Source organism: Hypomesus transpacificus, chromosome 6 (assembly GCF_021917145.1).
Source record: "Hypomesus transpacificus isolate Combined female chromosome 6, fHypTra1, whole genome shotgun sequence".
NCBI lineage: Eukaryota > Metazoa > Chordata > Actinopteri > Osmeriformes > Osmeridae > Hypomesus > Hypomesus transpacificus.
This window is the reverse complement of record NC_061065.1, coordinates 10,903,394-10,919,555: the sequence shown is the minus strand read 5'-3', so window position 1 is coordinate 10,919,555 and position 16,162 is coordinate 10,903,394. Positions and strand designations below refer to the sequence as shown.

Here is a 16,162-nt window from a genome sequence, read left to right as displayed (position 1 = left end):
CATTCCCTCAGACACAAGATCAGGGATTGGGGGAGGGGAGAGGGGGTGCTGAGAGGATAATTTGATAGCCACACGTAAGTGGTGTGGAAGAGAGTAGATAATCGCTTGCACACACACACATACACACACACATCAGTCTATATGTACTTCACAACAACTCCTCCCTACATGAACCTATACAAACGCATTATACTCGCTAAATACATACAAAACTGTCTGCGAAAGAGACACAGAGAGACAGACTGTGTCTAATAGGTTGTGTCTTAGTGTGTGCTTGTGTGTGTCTCTGTGTGTATGTGTGTGTGTCTCTCCACCTGTAGGAGCAGGCTCCAGACACAGTCTGCGTTGATGGTCTACTTTATCTGTTCCACTCTGCCGATTCTGCTACTGTCTCTAGGACACAGTGAGGTAGACTGATTCTGTTGAGGAACGTAGCACAAAGCTGATTGGTTGATACAAAAACGACAAAGTTGTATACAGTTGTATACCTCATAAGACACTCTTATGGCCATAAAGGCAGGATGAAAACAGTCCCTTCTTCACAGAGATCTCACAAGACCGAGGGTGTCTGCAAACTTAAGCTTTTACTTTTATACATGGTTCTGAGTTCACATACCAAGTGTCAAATATCAAAACAGACATTATTGTCTGAGATCCTGGCCACTGTTGCCTAAACAGAGAAAGCTGAGACAAGCAGCTCAAGTTGGTGTTGTCCCAGAGTGTCACTAAAGAATCCTTCCTAAACGCCAGTGTGAGAATGTGTGGGTGTGCGTGTGTGTGTGTAGGCTATGTGTTTGTTTAACCCCAGCCCCAAACATGAACACACCTGTAGTGACTGGAACTGGTCGAAGTTTAAAAACGTCAGGAGTGAAACTCAGACCATAACAGTACTTACCATAAACACTGTTTCTGATTGGACGATTAGAGTCATTTTAAAAATGGTTAGCAACCTACGTTAAAATAATGATTATCATATTAGGATTCAACACTGGGTTGGTGGGTTGGTTGGAGGGTAGGAGAGGAGAGGGGGTGAAACGTTGAATAAAGTCTTTGTTTGAGATAGTCACTACAGAATTACTAGTTAACTGTGTGGCAGTTGGGATTTAGAATTCTGTCTAAGCCTCAACTGGGATTTGGAATCAAGAATTCCATTTTTCTTAAACAAGTTTTAGAATGCAGGGGCTGGCCTGTTAGGGTTGGCTGTGGAGTTAACAGATTTACTGGAAGAATCCTCCACTGCCTAGAGGTTGATTAGGACATCCAGATAGGCCATATGCTGACGCCCTGGTGCTGGGGCTGGGCTCCAGAACAGCATTCGTTCTTGTCTTCACATTTCATCACTTCATTACTACAGCTGCTGCAGTCAAACCAGGTAGCAGGCGTCAGCTCCTTCAGGATGCTCTCTGCTCCCTCGCTCGCGTCTACTGGCCACCGGGCTGACGCGGCACTCTGGCTCAGGAAGAGTCAACGTGCCTAGACCTGAAAAGACTAGCCAAAACCTAATAACTCTGTCTCATTCAACTGTAATTACTTAGGAGCCTATACATTTAAACACTCAGATAATGCATCACATGATGAACATCTGTAGAGAGTAGCTGGAGTCCATAGGCGAAGGTAACTACATATGACAGAAACAGTAGAAACAGCCTCAACTGGCTAAATCTCATTTGCGGTCAATTGTCCGGGCGTTCAAAGAAAGGCAGAGTGATATTTGCCCTGTGGTGGCATTTATGGGACTGATGTTGCACCACATGGAAAAGAAACTGAGAGAAAAGAGTAGAGTTGGGGCCCTCAGTAAACAATACAAAACACAACACAGCCAAACATCTGGTCATCTTCTGCAATGTGAGTGTATGTGAAGGGAGGGGAGGGAGGGAGGGACACGACAGGCTAGTGTTGATGGGCAAGCTCACACACTCACAAGTATGTTTGTAAACAACTTATTTTGGATTATTATTATTCGGATTACAGTAATACTGTATTGTGGCAAGTTTGACTGTAAAATAGTACATTACTTAACACAACAAAGGGCCTCATGCAAACACAAACTTTTAAACATCAAAGTTTATTGATATCCAGAGCCAAGATAGCAGTGGTTCTGTGAGTCCAACACAAAGCTTTAGAACCCAGGGATAAGACAACATCTCTCACAACCCACTCCCTAGAAACATGCATACAAAAGATGCTGTTTGATTAACTTTCTTTCTTCCTTCCTTTCATTCCAGTTCTACAGAATACTGTCCATGTGGCACCCCTTGCTCCCCTCCCCTCCCCCCCCCCCTCTCAGTAGACATAACAAACAGGAGGCAGGATTTGTTTTGACAGAGCTCACCTGGAGCACTGACACAGAAACAGTGATCAAGCAAGCCCTGGGAGGAGCACTGTGTGTGTGTGTGTGGGTGGGTGTGTGTCTGTGAGAGTGTGTGTATGTGTGTTAAGGGGAAGTAAATGGGCGAAAAGGTAAATGTAGGCAGACTAGCCAGTCTGACTCTGGTCTAGACAGGACACCATTGTAAACAAAGTATTCAGTTGGACATGGTGAATTGCCATGTAATTTTGAAGCAGAGGAATCTAATCAGCGCTGAGGGAACATCCAGCATTAATATGGATGGGTGGGAGTGTGGTTATTTTTTTAAAGGGGGAGGGTCAAGTAAAACACACAGCAGAGCTGGGGGGGGGGGGGGGGGGTGTTGAGAGAGTAGAGAAGTGGAGAGGTGTGGAGAGGGGACAGGGCAGGTCACTCCCAAACCCAGACCAGGATTAAGATACGAGAGGCCTCAAGGAGGTGTGTGTGACTGTGTGTATGGGAGAGAGAGAGAGAGATAGTAATCAGCATTTAGAAAGGTAATCCTAAACATGCCCAGAGGTGAGTGTTGACCTAAACCTAATGGTCAAGCTTTCGTTAATTCCTATCTTCCCCTCATCTCCCTCCTCCCCGCTCTTCCCTCTTACTCTCCTTCTCTCCTCCTTCCTTCCTTCCTTCCTTCCTTCCTTCCTTCCTTCCTTCCTTCCTTCCTTCCTTCCTTCCTTCCTTCCTTCCTTCCTTCCTTCCTTCCTTCCTTCCTTCCTTCCTTCCTTCCTTCCTCCCACCCCTCCTCTCCTCCTCCCTCCTCTCCTTAAACTGTTCTCTGCCTTGTCAGCGTTGGCCCAACCTCCTGAGACAGACAATCATTTTGTGGTTCAGCAACATAATTATGTTTTTGTGAAGTCAGTAGAGCAAATTGAACTGCATTCCCCAGTCCTACCTGGTAGAGTCACACTGGTCATGCAGCTTAGCCAACACTTCGTCTTTGTGATACACTGAGTTTCCATCGAGCCACAGTGCTTCTTTGTCTCAGTGCCAGCCAATAAAGCTTCTGGCTGCTTTGTTAGTGGTGTGAGAGGCCTTTCTGCAGCCATTAGTGAACATGGCAACACCAGCACGACCCATAGCTGACCGTATTGGGCCGGCCGGCCCATGTCACAACCCTAACCACGCAGCACTGGGTAAGGGTAGAGTGACCTTTCTGTGGCTAGCGGGCGCCAACTTAGCATCACAGAGCTAACAAGGTAAACGATGGATCCACACACAACAAAATAGATTAGTGTTACTTTAATGACTGTGAGGCTTTGGACTAGTGATGCAAGTGATGTTAGACTGGTCTTGATGATGTGGGCTGTTGCTAACACATGCTACCGTGTGTGAGAATAAAAATATGATTTGGTAATAGCTGGATGTCAGTAAAAAATTGATTAACAATTGTCAAAATGTTCTGTTCATATCTGTACATCCAACTGTACAGAGCTGAAGAAAAAAAGTAAGTGCAGAATAACAAATTCAAGTTGTGTTTCTTTTCTCTTCACTTGACCATGCAGCCTCCCTACCAGAAGGAGAGGAGAAGATGGATCATTAGCCCTCCAGCTACACACACACACGCCCATACACACAAGTTGGGATGGTTTGACCTCGGTTGACCCATTGACCTTTAAACAGCCCCACATCTCACTGATGGAGCGCTGAATGGGTCTCATAGTTACAGCTTTATAGGACACAGTATGGGGGGGGCCTCGGGGGAGGGGTGCATTTTTCACTCAGACACCCTGGTGGGTCTGCCATTATGGGGCGTTAGCAAGGACCCTCCATGGGGCCAGGGCCTGGGTGACACTGACGGAGAGACTTCTACATATGCATGCAGCTGAGGTCCTACTGGCAGGTGTGTGTTGGGGAGAAGAGAAAGCGGTCGTATCCTTCAAAAGAAAAGAACACAGGCCAACGGTTTATCACAACTGTTGTCAGTTTGTCCCTTGAAACCCTCCATTCTGAGGATGACTAATGCTACTTTCTGAGGGTGACTAATGTTTCTTTTCTTAATTTTCATCAGCACTTTAACTATGAAGGGAAGGTGATACAGGATGATTCTGAGGGAACATATTAAAGTGCTAAGTGCTAGCTAGCTCTGCCCCAGGCCTACTGAGATGAAACACTCACTCCTCACTTCTAATTAGTCTCTCAGACAGCTGTGTGCTGGAATAACAGATGATAACTTAGGGAGATTGATGAGTTTGTTTAACCTCCTGCAGAGTTTGTTTTTACTTTTGGATCAAGGTTTGATAAAAAAAAGGTGTACTGTACTGTGACTGCAAACTAAAACCAATATTCAGTCAATCCTACTGGTGATCTTCAAACATAAAACATACACTAGACTTATGACTCATTCTTGAACACAAAAACACACTTACTTCCTCTCAATCCCTTTTGATTCTACCCCACTTTCTCTCTCTCACTCACGTCTCACTCTATTTCAATGTTTCTTTCGACACCCCCCCTCCCCACATCTTTCTCTATCTCACTCATCCCTATCCACCCATTGCCCCCCCCCCCCTCTCCCTCTCTATCCCTTCTCCTGACAGATTTCATGTCTCTGTCATCTCCTGTCCCCAGCTCCGCAGCATCTGTCCATCCCAGCCCTGCCCTGCTAGTCCCCTTCTCCAGGGAGCCTCCAGCTGGCTTGGAATGTGCCGGCTGGGGGTCCCTGTGTCCCCTGGGGAATGCTGAGGCTGCACTTACTCTTGATTCAAACATAAATGATGCCTTATAAGAGGCTTGTGTCAAGTTCCTGGTGAACAAAACGTACACAGTAGAACTCCCAGGCTACACATCGCATGACCTGTAGAATGTTGGGAACTTGGAATGTTTGAACCTAGTCTGTATGACAATGGAGTTTCCCTCCCATCCCCCAGAAGAACAATGTGGAGTCAATGGACCATTGAAAAGTCCTGTGGCAAAGTCCCCTAATGGATGAAATGTGTTTATGTTACTCAAAAGCTGAGAATTCGAGATTTCAGCACATTAACTCCGGCCTACAATGGTTCAATAAGCGCTTCTGAGATGGGATTTTGGTACGCAAATCTGGAAGGAACTGGTTTAGACAAACATGGTCTGTGGGTGGTACTGTTGTGTTCGTATATGAAAGGCTATTGACTAACACAATCTCGGTCAGTTTCCGGATAACCCTGAGCCCTTTATGCAAAACAGAGAGCTAAAACTTTCGGTGTTTTTTTTTCTTCTGAAAACCACCTGTGTCGACACCGATACCATTAGTGGCTCATTAGACACGCACACACTTTAACACATCTGTTCCCTGGCACCTTCCCCTGGGCCGTAGTGTGTTTATCAGCTCATTTGACCCCATTAGAAAAGTCATTAGGGACCATTCAGATGGACACAAAGCCTCCTTCCTGCTTTACTACACTGTAAACAAAACCCCTCAGTCCTGCTGGAGATGGCTGCTCTATCTCCTCAGTCCTGCTGGAGATGGCTGCTCTATCTCCTCAGTCCTGCTGGAGATAGCTGCTCTACCTCCTCAGTCCTGCTGGAGATAGCGAATCTACCTCCTCAGTCCTGCTGGAGATAGCTGCTCTACCTCCTCAGTCCTGATGGAGATAGCTGCTCTACCTCCTCAGTCCTGCTGGGACAGTTGCTCTCTTTCCTCAGTCCTGCTGGATATAGCTGCTCTATCTCCTCAGTCCTGCTGGAGATAGCTGCTCTACTTCCTCAGTCCTGATGGAGATAGCTGCTCTACCTCCTCAGTCCTGCTGGAGATAGCTGCTCTACCTCCTCAGTCCTGATGGAGATAGCTGCTCTCTCTCCTCAGTCCTGCTGGAGATAGCTGCTCTACCTCCTCAGTCCTGCTGGAGATAGCTGCTCTACCTCCTCAGTCCTGCTGGAGATAGCGAATCTACCTCCTCAGTCCTGCTGGAGATAGCTGCTCTACCTCCTCAGTCCTGATGGAGATAGCTGCTCTACCTCCTCAGTCCTGCTGGGACAGTTGCTCTCTTTCCTCAGTCCTGCTGGATATAGCTGCTCTATCTCCTCAGTCCTGCTGGAGATAGCTGCTCTACTTCCTCAGTCCTGATGGAGATAGCTGCTCTACCTCCTCAGTCCTGCTGGAGATAGCTGCTCTACCTCCTCAGTCCTGATGGAGATAGCTGCTCTCTCTCCTCAGTCCTGCTGGAGATAGCTGCTCTACCTCCTCAGTCCTGATGGAGATAGCTGCTCTACCTCCTCAGTCCTGCTGGAGATAGCTGCTCTACCTCCTCAGTCCTGCTGGAGATAGCTGCTCTACCTCCTCAATCCTGATGGAGATAGCTGCTCTACCTCCTCAGTCCTGCTGGAGATGGCTGCTCTACCTCCTCAGTCCTGCTGGAGATAGCTGCTCTACCTTCTCAGTCCTGAAGGAGATAGCTGCTCTACCTCCTCAGTCCTGCTGGAGATAGCTGCTCTACCTCCTCAGTCCTGCTGGAGATAGCTGCTCTCCGCTCTCACAAAGGAGGCTCTTTTTACCCTACACTTTGTTATGGTGCTGAAGTATGTGTACATGAAAAAAGACAAATCTGAAGTGTATCCATATTTCTGTGTACAGTGGGCCTCACCATTCTCCTAGGGTACTGCCAGCGTTCTACTTGTCTTTATCCTCTTTTCATTCATTTCTGTCTTTAGGACTCCCTTATAATTTAGACCTCTTATAGTTTCCGTCGATAAATCAATCTTATATATTTGTATGTTACTATGTCTTCTCCATTATAACTTGTCAAGGTGAGAAGAGCTTAAAGATTTGTTACAATGAGGGTATGGGTTAAAGCACCTAACATTTGGTTTATTTACCTGACACTGTTAAGCCAGCGCTGTTCACCCCCTTGTTTATGTTGTAAAAATTCAAGGCAAACACGAACGGCCGGTAGAACTGTCACAGGGCTGCATTCCTGTAGACTTTCGTCTCGCAGGTCAGAACTCTCACATTAGTGCGGAGCAGTGTAAAACTTCATCCCTACACTGGACTGTGGCAGACAGACTTCTCAACACAACACCATACGCCTGTAGTAAAACATTAGCTACAATACCTCGTCCTCTCGCCTACACAGGATCATGAGGATTATTTAGAAATCTGTGTATGAGCAAATACAATTCGCTGATTACCACAGCTCGATCAGACTTTAATTCTCTGCTCCCTCCGCTCCGCATGTGGGTCAGCTCGAAGCACAACACCCCAGCACTGCAGGCCATACACGCGCTTTTCCGCATGTTTAAAGGTTACAGTATATGATTTATGAAGAGAAAACACACTACGTGCTTCAACACGCCAGAAGAACAGACTGAACAGACGGCAAGCAAAACCAGTTGTAAAGAATTACAATTAAAAGAGCCTGGTGTGTTCTGGGTCTCCTTAAGCAGCATGGGCTTCTTCCAGACGAGATGATAACTTTTCACCATCATAATTATCAAACAATTATACCTGCAGCACATACAAAAAAACAACAAATGATTTCACACTATATTTATCATGCTTCCCCACCTGAAAACTCGGAGGAACTTCTGGTGAAGTTGCAGAAGACGGTGAGGCACATTATTCCCAACACGAGCGCATAATTGATAGCTGAGAGACTCCCATCTGGGAAGAACATCCTTGAAACATTAAGAAGGTGCGGAGTTTCTCCTCAAAAAAGGTCCAGGAGGCGCGTGGCGTTTAGGATCTGCGTCATAAGCAGTAGATGCTCTGTCCCATGGCTCGTGCTCTGAATCTCCTCATCATTCCATTTCAGGACGACTAGGGTAGGGACGAGGGCTCGGGACAGTGGCGGCGGAACACTGCCCCGATTTCTTACTGCGTGTTACTGGAGCGGCAGCCCACCTGTTGGAGCGTTGTCCGCGTGGTCTCAAAGCCCCCAATTTCTATCCTTATTTACAATCACGTTACAACTTGTTATTTCATGGCTTTGTATAGGCTAACAGTGGCTGTTACAATCAAAAATATTTTGATCAGCAATTACAAAAATATGTATACATAATAGCCAACATATCATTATCATCATCATCATCATCAACATCATCATCCTCACCAGGCTTTCCATCACCGCCAACAAATAAATAATGTATTTCATTGCATTCTTGATTTCCAATAAATGCATTATATACTACGAATTTTGGTCTGTGGTTGTTGCACATCCATTCAAAGCGTCTCTGGACATGATCTAATACATTAGTGACACCTTGTGGGCCACGGAAAAAACTACAGTTCAAATGCAAATTGCATTTTTGACACTGTGTTCTTGTTTCGGCTTCCGTACCATCTCCCCACATGTGACAACAGAAGGTCAGCAATTCAATCATGGCTGCCTGCGCAAGGAGGCTCTACAATGTTCTGTGTTCAGTTAGATTATTACGGTATCAGCACAATCAAAATGAACGTAAGTCACATATATATACGTACTATTGTAGGTGATTATGTGAATTTTGCATTCTAGGTTATGTCTATTTGAATAGTTGTCTGACTATACTCAACTTGAAGTAGCGCGTTCACATCCATAGCCTATCTGGTATTTTCCTTGACTCCTAGAATGTAAGGAGAAGTCACCGTGACAAACTCTATCGTTAGCTAGCTGTTAGTTGCCTGCACAAATCTAAAGGTGGCAAAATTGTGTTTTGTTACATGTATTTGTTGTCTAACTGTAGGATTCCTGTCCACATCTTTGCCTCGCCTCGCCCTTGGGAGTGACGACACTGACCAGCCTTCCAAGTTTACCCCGCCACCAAAACCTGTCATTATCGACAAAACTCAGACCGCGGCCTCACTGCGGAAGTATGCAAAATTAGACGAATCAGATATCATTGTTTCAAAATGCTACTACTACCAATCTTGTGCTCAAGTTTGCGCTTTGCATCTCTAAACACAGGTTTTTAAGCCCAGAGTTCATCCCGATTCGTCAGAGGATAAACCCGTTGAAAGCTGCCATCGAGAGGAAAGACATGTATCGTCGGAGGAAGGTGCTCAACATTCCTGAGTTCTATGTCGGTAAGACTTTTATGCCGAGTGTTCCATATTGATAATAAAGAAGTAGATGCAATTTTGCTCTCCCTTGCTACTTTTAATAACCAAGTTCCGTGCGTTATTGCGGTCCTCTGTGTAGGTAGTATCTTAGCTGTGACCATGACTGACCAGTATGCCAGCGGTAAAAGCAACCGCTTTGTGGGCATCTGCCTCCAACGAGGTGGCAAGGGACTTGGTGCTACGTTTATATTAAGAAACATCATTGAAAACCAAGGTGAGGGAGACATAGATTAAAAGGGACATAGATTAAATCAATAATACAAACCGATCCAATATGAAGTAATAAACTATTTGAACTTTATCCTTCTCCCTCCATCCCTCTACCCCAACTCCAGGGGTAGAAATCTGCTATGAAATGTACAGCCCTCTAATTCAGAAGATCGAGGTTCTGAAGCTGGAGAAGAGGCTGGATGAGAACCTGATGTACCTGAGAGATGCCCTTCCTGAGTACAGCACTGTGGACCCAGACATGAAGCTTGTCTCCTCCTCCCCCACTGGAGACGTGCCCATCAACACGGTGAGCTGGACCACATGGGGGGCAGAAAGACATATACTCTTTTTTACGGCTTCTGTAGTTCAATGTCAATGTTTGGATTGGGTCAAATGTATAGCTATTTAAATCTGTCTTGTCGCTCTCTTTGAACTCTTCTGTTCTCTTTTCTCCCAAACCTCCTGCAATCTCTCCTCCCCTCCTCTCCAGATGAGAGTTCGTATGAGGCCCAAGCCCTGGTCTAAGCGCTGGGAACGGCCCATATTCAACATAAAGGGCATCCGCTTTGAGCTGTGCCTCACCCCAGAGCAGATGGAGCATGCCCAGAAGTGGGCACAGCCCTGGAGGGAGTACGACATGCTGAAGGAGTACGACACCTCCCGATTAGAGGAGAACATCCTGAAGGAGGTGAAGCAGGATATGAGCAAGTGATGGGTCCCTAGACCGGCCTCATCAGTCAAACGGCTGTTTGGAGCAGGAAATCAAGCCTTTCACCATTGTAGATGACTCTGACATAATCACTGAGAGGGGCATTGAGGGTGGACCACCACCCCCACCCTCTCCTCCAGACCCTACCCCACCAACCAGCCCTCTGCACTTGACAGAGAACTCCCCCCACAGGGACAAACCAATCCATGGGGAACAAGATACTAGCTGCTGCCTTAGAGGACCAGCAGAGACACTAGGACACAGACACGTCCCTGCTGAGCTTGCATCTAAAACAGCCTAGTTCAACAGTGCTGCTCTGTGTTCATAGTTTGGTGTGTGCATGTTTAGCCTGTCTCTGAGCAGGCTGGTCTATCCAGGACAGAAGGTCTGTGTTACTGTGAGGTCATGATGGATTATGTCTTTATTAATCTATGGAACTGAGTTTGTTGTCCCCGCCATTGTGTTTATGTTGTATTACCAGAATTCAAGTCAATTCATCTTGTTTATAAATTAAAAAAAATCAATCATTTGGGGATTTTTTCTGTTTGATAGTGCATATTGTGTTTGGAATCCTATATAGCAAGAACCCCTATTGCATCGATGATGTTCGGCAAGGATCGATTTAAACATGGCCACTGCTCTTGCTTACAATATGACCAACAAAAACATGAAGTCTCCAGGTTTTTTTTACTCTTAGCTGTCAAGTCTGTCTCAAGTCTCTGCATTTTGCGCTCTGTAATTCTATTTGGGTGCAGATATGAAATCAGTAGGTTTCGACCATCTCTAAATGAGCTACAATAAATATTTGTAGCACCTAATATTTTAGGTGCACAAAATATGACAGTAATAGCATTTGTTTGATGTAGTGGTTCTGTGTAGTCATACTTCAGTGTTGCTTTAGGTGGCGATGTTGGTCTGTTGAACGTCGAGGAGCTGTCTCCACAGACACCTAAAGAATGTGAAGAGTTCAGTAAACTCAGCTGGTGTTTCTTAGAATGACACTTTAAAAGAGAAAAATAGAATGGAAGTATTCAAAACACCACGAAAAACCAATGGAAATCTTCCACATCCTACTGAAAGCTGTAGGAAAGGGAGTTCACAAAGGTTTTTTATGACAAGGTTTAACTGTTGTGGATGGAAAATTGTGGTTGCGAGATGGTATGTTGCAGAGTGTAAGTATGGCATGTAAAAACCGTTGGACCGGGTGTGTAAAGTCTGCTATGTGTGAGTGTATCCTGGTGTGTGTGTGTGTGTATGTCCTATGTGTGTGTTTATCTGTGTGTTTTTACTCCCTGCACTCTAATTTGGCCACATTACAGGAGCAGACAGAGATAATGGCCTCTAACGCAGCCCAGCCACATGAGCAGGGTCTGGACCACACACCCTCCCGGGCTGGAGCTCAGGTTGCACCTCACCCAGCTGAGCCCAGGAATGAACCCCAGGACTGTCTGGGCCCATGGCAGTGAAACACGTATGTCTATACACAATGATATCATTTATATCCAAGCCAGTTTCATCAGGAGTTCTGAGCTGAGAATTGTTGACTGCCAAAGTCAACCAGTTGAACCAGAAATGGGTTGTATTTAGTTCAGCTCCCTGTCTCCCTATTATCTCTGGATCCCTCTCCTTATCTCTGTTGATCTCTTTGTCTTAGTAATACTATATTTTGTCTCTCCTTTCTCTCTCTTCCCTTCTCTTATCTCTCTCTCTTTTCCCCTCTATATATGATTGAGTACATGTTTCTCTCCCAGGATGTACACCATGCTGGTCCTACTCCATACCCCACATCGATGTGCTTTCCTAGAACCTACTTAGCTGGGTTAAGTGATGTTCAGGTGTGTGGAAGGTAGATGGGTTAAGTGATGTTCAGGTTTGTGGAAGGTAGATGGGTGAAGTGATGTCCAGGTGTGTGGAAGGTAGATGGGTTAAGTGATGTCCAGGTGTGTGGAAGGTAGATGGCTTAAGTGATGTTCAGGTGTGTGGAAGGTAGATGGGTTAAGTGATGTCCAGGTGTGTGGGAGGTAGATGGGTTAAGTGATGTTCACGTGTGTGGAAGGTAGATGGGTTAAGTGATGTTCAGGTGTGTGGAAGGTAGATGGGTTAAGTGATGTCCAGGTGTGTGGAAGGTAGCAGCATGTGTATGAACTGGAGACATCTGGAGACACATTCCAGAATGACACAGCGGAACCGGTAAATCAGATTTAACTGCAAAGGAGTTATGAAGAAAAGAGGAAATGGTGTGTGGGTATGATGCGGGGAAGTGATTCTTACAGCATGTCCCACCTATCCCCTCAGGTTGACTGCACCTGGAGCTATGCTAAACCCTTGGCTTGGAAATGAAGTGTCTCACACACACACACTGCACTTGAAAATGTATTTAAGCCTTACAGACAGTTTTCTCAAACAATATGAAGAGTAAACTTTGTCACCGTGACAATTCATCGGTGAAACCAGATAGGCCCCTTCATGGTCACCTTGGCATCAGGGTAGGGCATGCAGGCGAGGGGGTTCTAATCCCGCCTCAACATAACAACCAAGTGCAGAGCATGGTGGTCTGATGAAAGCTCCATACCCATCAGGGTCTGGAATGGAATCTCTTTTACTCAGTCTCTTTCTCTGTTTCTCCATTTCTCTCTCGCTCTCCCCTCGCTCTTTCCATCCTTCTCCCTTTCCCTCTCTCCTTATGTCTTTCTCTTCAACTTTATCTCTCTTCTCCTCCGTCTCTCTTCCTCACTTTCTCTCCTCAGCCCTCCATTTTCCTTTAAATGGAATATTGTCCGCCCCAGTTTGTAGAGTCCGATTTAAGGTTCCAGTACCTGATAGGTGATTTATTTTTTTACTGTGTGTGTGTGTGTGTGACATAAACTACGGGACACTAGGCCACCCATAGACCCAAGTGATTAACACTCGAGCTACACTGTGGGACACTGTATTTGCGTGTGTTTGTGTGTGTTCTCTTCTGGGCCACCCGTAGACCTAGGTAAATTACACACTTGAGTTTCACCATATGTTACCAGGGAAACGACAGGCCCGTCTGCTCCTGTCTTTGAGTCCCTGGGGCCAGACTGGGACTCCTGCTGCCATCTCTCTCTCTCTCTCTCTCTCTCTCGCTCTTTCTCTCTCTCTCTCTCTCTCTCTCTCTCTCTCTCTCTCTCTCTCTCTCTCTCTCTCTCTCTCTCTTTTTATTTCCCTTTCTATCTCTTTTTCTCTTCTTCCTCTCTCTCTCTTTCCTTCTCTCTCTCTCTCTTTCTCACTCATTCTTTCTCCCTCTTTCTCTCTCTCTGTCTTTCTCTTTCCCATTATCTCTCCCTCCCACTCTCTCTCCCTCTCTCTACCCCCCTCACTCTCTCTCTTTATCTCTCTCTCTTTCTCTCTTTTTATTTCCCTTTATCTCTTTTTCTCTCCTTCCTCTCTCTCTCTTTCCTTCCCTCTCTCTTTCTCACTCTTTCTTTCTCCCTCTTTCTCCCTTTCTCTCTCTCTGTCTTTCTCTTTCCCATTATCTCTCCCTCCCACTCTCTCCCTCTGTCTCTCTCTCTCTCTCTCTCTCTCTCTCTCTCTCTCTCTCTCTCTCTCTCTCTCTCTCTCTCTCTCTGTCTCTCTCTGTCTCTCTCTCTCTCTCTGTCTCTCTCTCTCTCTCTCTCTCTCTCTCTCTGTCTCTCCCACACACACACAGACAGCTGTTAGGAAGCTGCTTCTTCCTCACAGGTTCTCGAGAAAAGCAGCTGCTGCCCCTGGCTGACTTGCTGACTTGCTGACCTCCAGGCAGACGAGCAGACAGACAGCTTTACAGTGTAATCATACTGGAGAGTCTAATAGAGCGGAGAGGTCTTGAAGGTGATAGCATCATGCCTGGGTTGGATCAGGATGAGTGATTGTGTAGACGTACAGCCTATAATCTCATAAGGGTTATAATCATGGGCTACATTACTGCACTGTGTTAGCCCATAAGGGGCAGAGCAGTAGTAAAAGTGTCTTTGATCGTGCCCAGCTCACTTTTCCTGCAGCCCTGCAGCCCTGCAGCCCCCCTACAGTCGTGCACACCCCTTCTCTTCAGCCGCAGCACCCTTCTCTTCAGCCCCCAGCTCCACAGCCCAGTAGAGGAGATCACACCAGCCCCAGGCAGGACAGGGGTTGGACCGAGAGAGAAAGATTCTCTTAATCATCTTGACAGCAGGAAATCACCCTCTCACACCTACATACCTATTACGCAGGCTAGGGCTGCATCACTGGGGATGGGGAGGTGTGTGTGTGGGGGGAGGAGAGGGGGGTCTATATGCAATATGTGAGTGTGTTTGTGTGTTTATGTAGTGTGTTGTTTTTGTCTATGAGAGAGAGGGAGGAGCAAAGGAAAGGGAAATAGCTTTTTTGATGGTGTCTTGGCAGTGTGTGTGTGGTAGGGGTCAAATGTTGATTGTGTGTGTGGCTGTTTGTGTGTATACAGTATATCCACTGCAAACACTCACCGCTTTTTTCCTGACGCCGGTTACATGCGTATCCCAAAGCCACACCACTCCTGTCATAACCACACCCACACCACCACCACGCCACAACACAGCACATTCCCATCTGCATACAGTACCCAGTCCCCAGCTGCCTGGCCCTGGCCCGGGTCAAAAGCAGGTCTGGGACCATGTATCCATGTGCTTCTGAGAAGGTTCTCCCACATTCAGCTAAGATAAGACCAGCCAAGGCTATTTGATGCATTCCTCCCATTTGACTCATATCATCCCCTGTTCCTGTCACTGTGTGTGTGTGTGTGTGTGTTTGTATGTGTGTGCTTGTACGTGTGTAAGTGTGTTTTTGTGTGTGGTTGTATCGCTTAAGATCCTGCCAGTTGGGTCAAAACATGTGACATTGTTCTCCTTGATGGGTTAAAATACCTGTTGGGTCATCCTGACCTTTCCCATGACTGGGATCTCGCAGCTGTGTGGTCGAGCTATGTGTGTGGGTGTGTGTGTTTGTGCACGTGTGCACGTGTGCAAGAATGCGTGTGTACGTCTGTGTAGGGAAACGAGTGAGAGAGGGAGAGCAAGAGAAATAAAGAGAGGGAGACATACAGAGGGCTACGCTCAAACTGCAGGGTGCAGTTACCTAACCTGGCCACCGCGGGGCACCAAGGGCATTCCACATGAAGACCACTTCCCCTCACAGCTGGAATCCCTCTCCTCCCAGAACTCTAATTGCAGGGCTGGTGCTCTGGGAGGAACCCCCAGACCCCTGGTTCACAGCAGCGAGAGGCAGAGGGGAAGAAAGAGATCCACAAGGGGAAGGAGAAGGAAAAGCAAGACTGTCAGATGAAAGAGAGGAAGAGAGGGTGTGGAGAGGTGGTGGGAAAGATGAAGAGAGGTGGAGGTAGATGGAGAGGAAGAGAGAATGGGCAGGGGGGTTGGTGATGATTGTAAACGCTCAGGTTTATTAACCTCATTTAGTTGAGAGGCAGAAAGTGGGGGAAGGGGGGGGAAGGAGGGTGGCTGTGTTAAACTGGTGAAGTCAGGGGAGAACGATTTGCTAATGAGGGCTTTAAACACAGACGCAGTGCACTCTCTTTCTCTCCCCTCTCCCTACCTCTCTCTCTCTCTTTCTCTCTCTCTCTCACACACACACACACATTTTGTATTCACCTTGATCCTCTGCCAACATTGCAGACAGTCCACATTATGTAGGAGTGAAGGAGGATGTGTAGCCTCATCTCACCTCTGCTCTCCTCTCCCTCTCTTCTCTCACCTCTCCCTCTTCTCCTCTCCCTCTCCCTGTCTTCTCTGCTCCTTTCCTCTCACTTCTCCCTCTTCCCTTCTCCTCTCCCTCTCTCCTCCTCCAGATGTCCACACACAGGAAGCAGCTCTCAGACTGTGATATTGTCTTTTCACACGTAGAGCTG

General features: G+C 46.6%; 2 protein-coding genes across 2 annotated transcripts in view; one reads left to right on the top strand and one right to left on the bottom strand.

Annotated features, from left to right (window-relative positions):
* Window positions 1-8,136, bottom strand: part of LOC124468488 (protein eva-1 homolog A) — a 55,031-nt gene extending 46,895 nt beyond the window's left edge. Inside the window, exon 1 of the mRNA XM_047021247.1 lies at window positions 7,833-8,136. Within this exon, the coding sequence (XP_046877203.1) occupies window positions 7,833-7,941 (109 nt within the window). The 5' untranslated portion in view covers window positions 7,942-8,136. The remainder of the gene's footprint in view (window positions 1-7,832) is intronic.
* Window positions 8,137-8,623: 487 nt separating this feature from the next.
* mrpl19 (mitochondrial ribosomal protein L19) lies at window positions 8,624-10,998 on the top strand. Its single transcript, XM_047021270.1, has 6 exons — window positions 8,624-8,724; window positions 8,990-9,116; window positions 9,211-9,329; window positions 9,445-9,579; window positions 9,701-9,882; window positions 10,066-10,998. Exons 1-6 carry the CDS (start codon window positions 8,646-8,648, stop codon window positions 10,285-10,287), a joined length of 864 nt encoding a protein of 287 aa, XP_046877226.1. The 5' UTR covers window positions 8,624-8,645; the 3' UTR covers window positions 10,288-10,998.
* The last annotated feature ends 5,164 nt before the right edge of the window (window positions 10,999-16,162 follow it).

Coding starts and splice junctions, on each gene's coding strand:
- mrpl19 (XM_047021270.1), top strand. CDS start 8,646: ATGGCTGCCTGCGCAAGGAGGCTCTACAATGTTCTGTGTTCAGTTAGA. Junction 9,117..9,210: donor ACCGCGGCCTCACTGCGGAA/GTATGCAAAATT, acceptor CTCTAAACACAG/GTTTTTAAGCCCAGAGTTCA. Junction 9,580..9,700: donor AAACATCATTGAAAACCAAG/GTGAGGGAGACA, acceptor CCCCAACTCCAG/GGGTAGAAATCTGCTATGAA.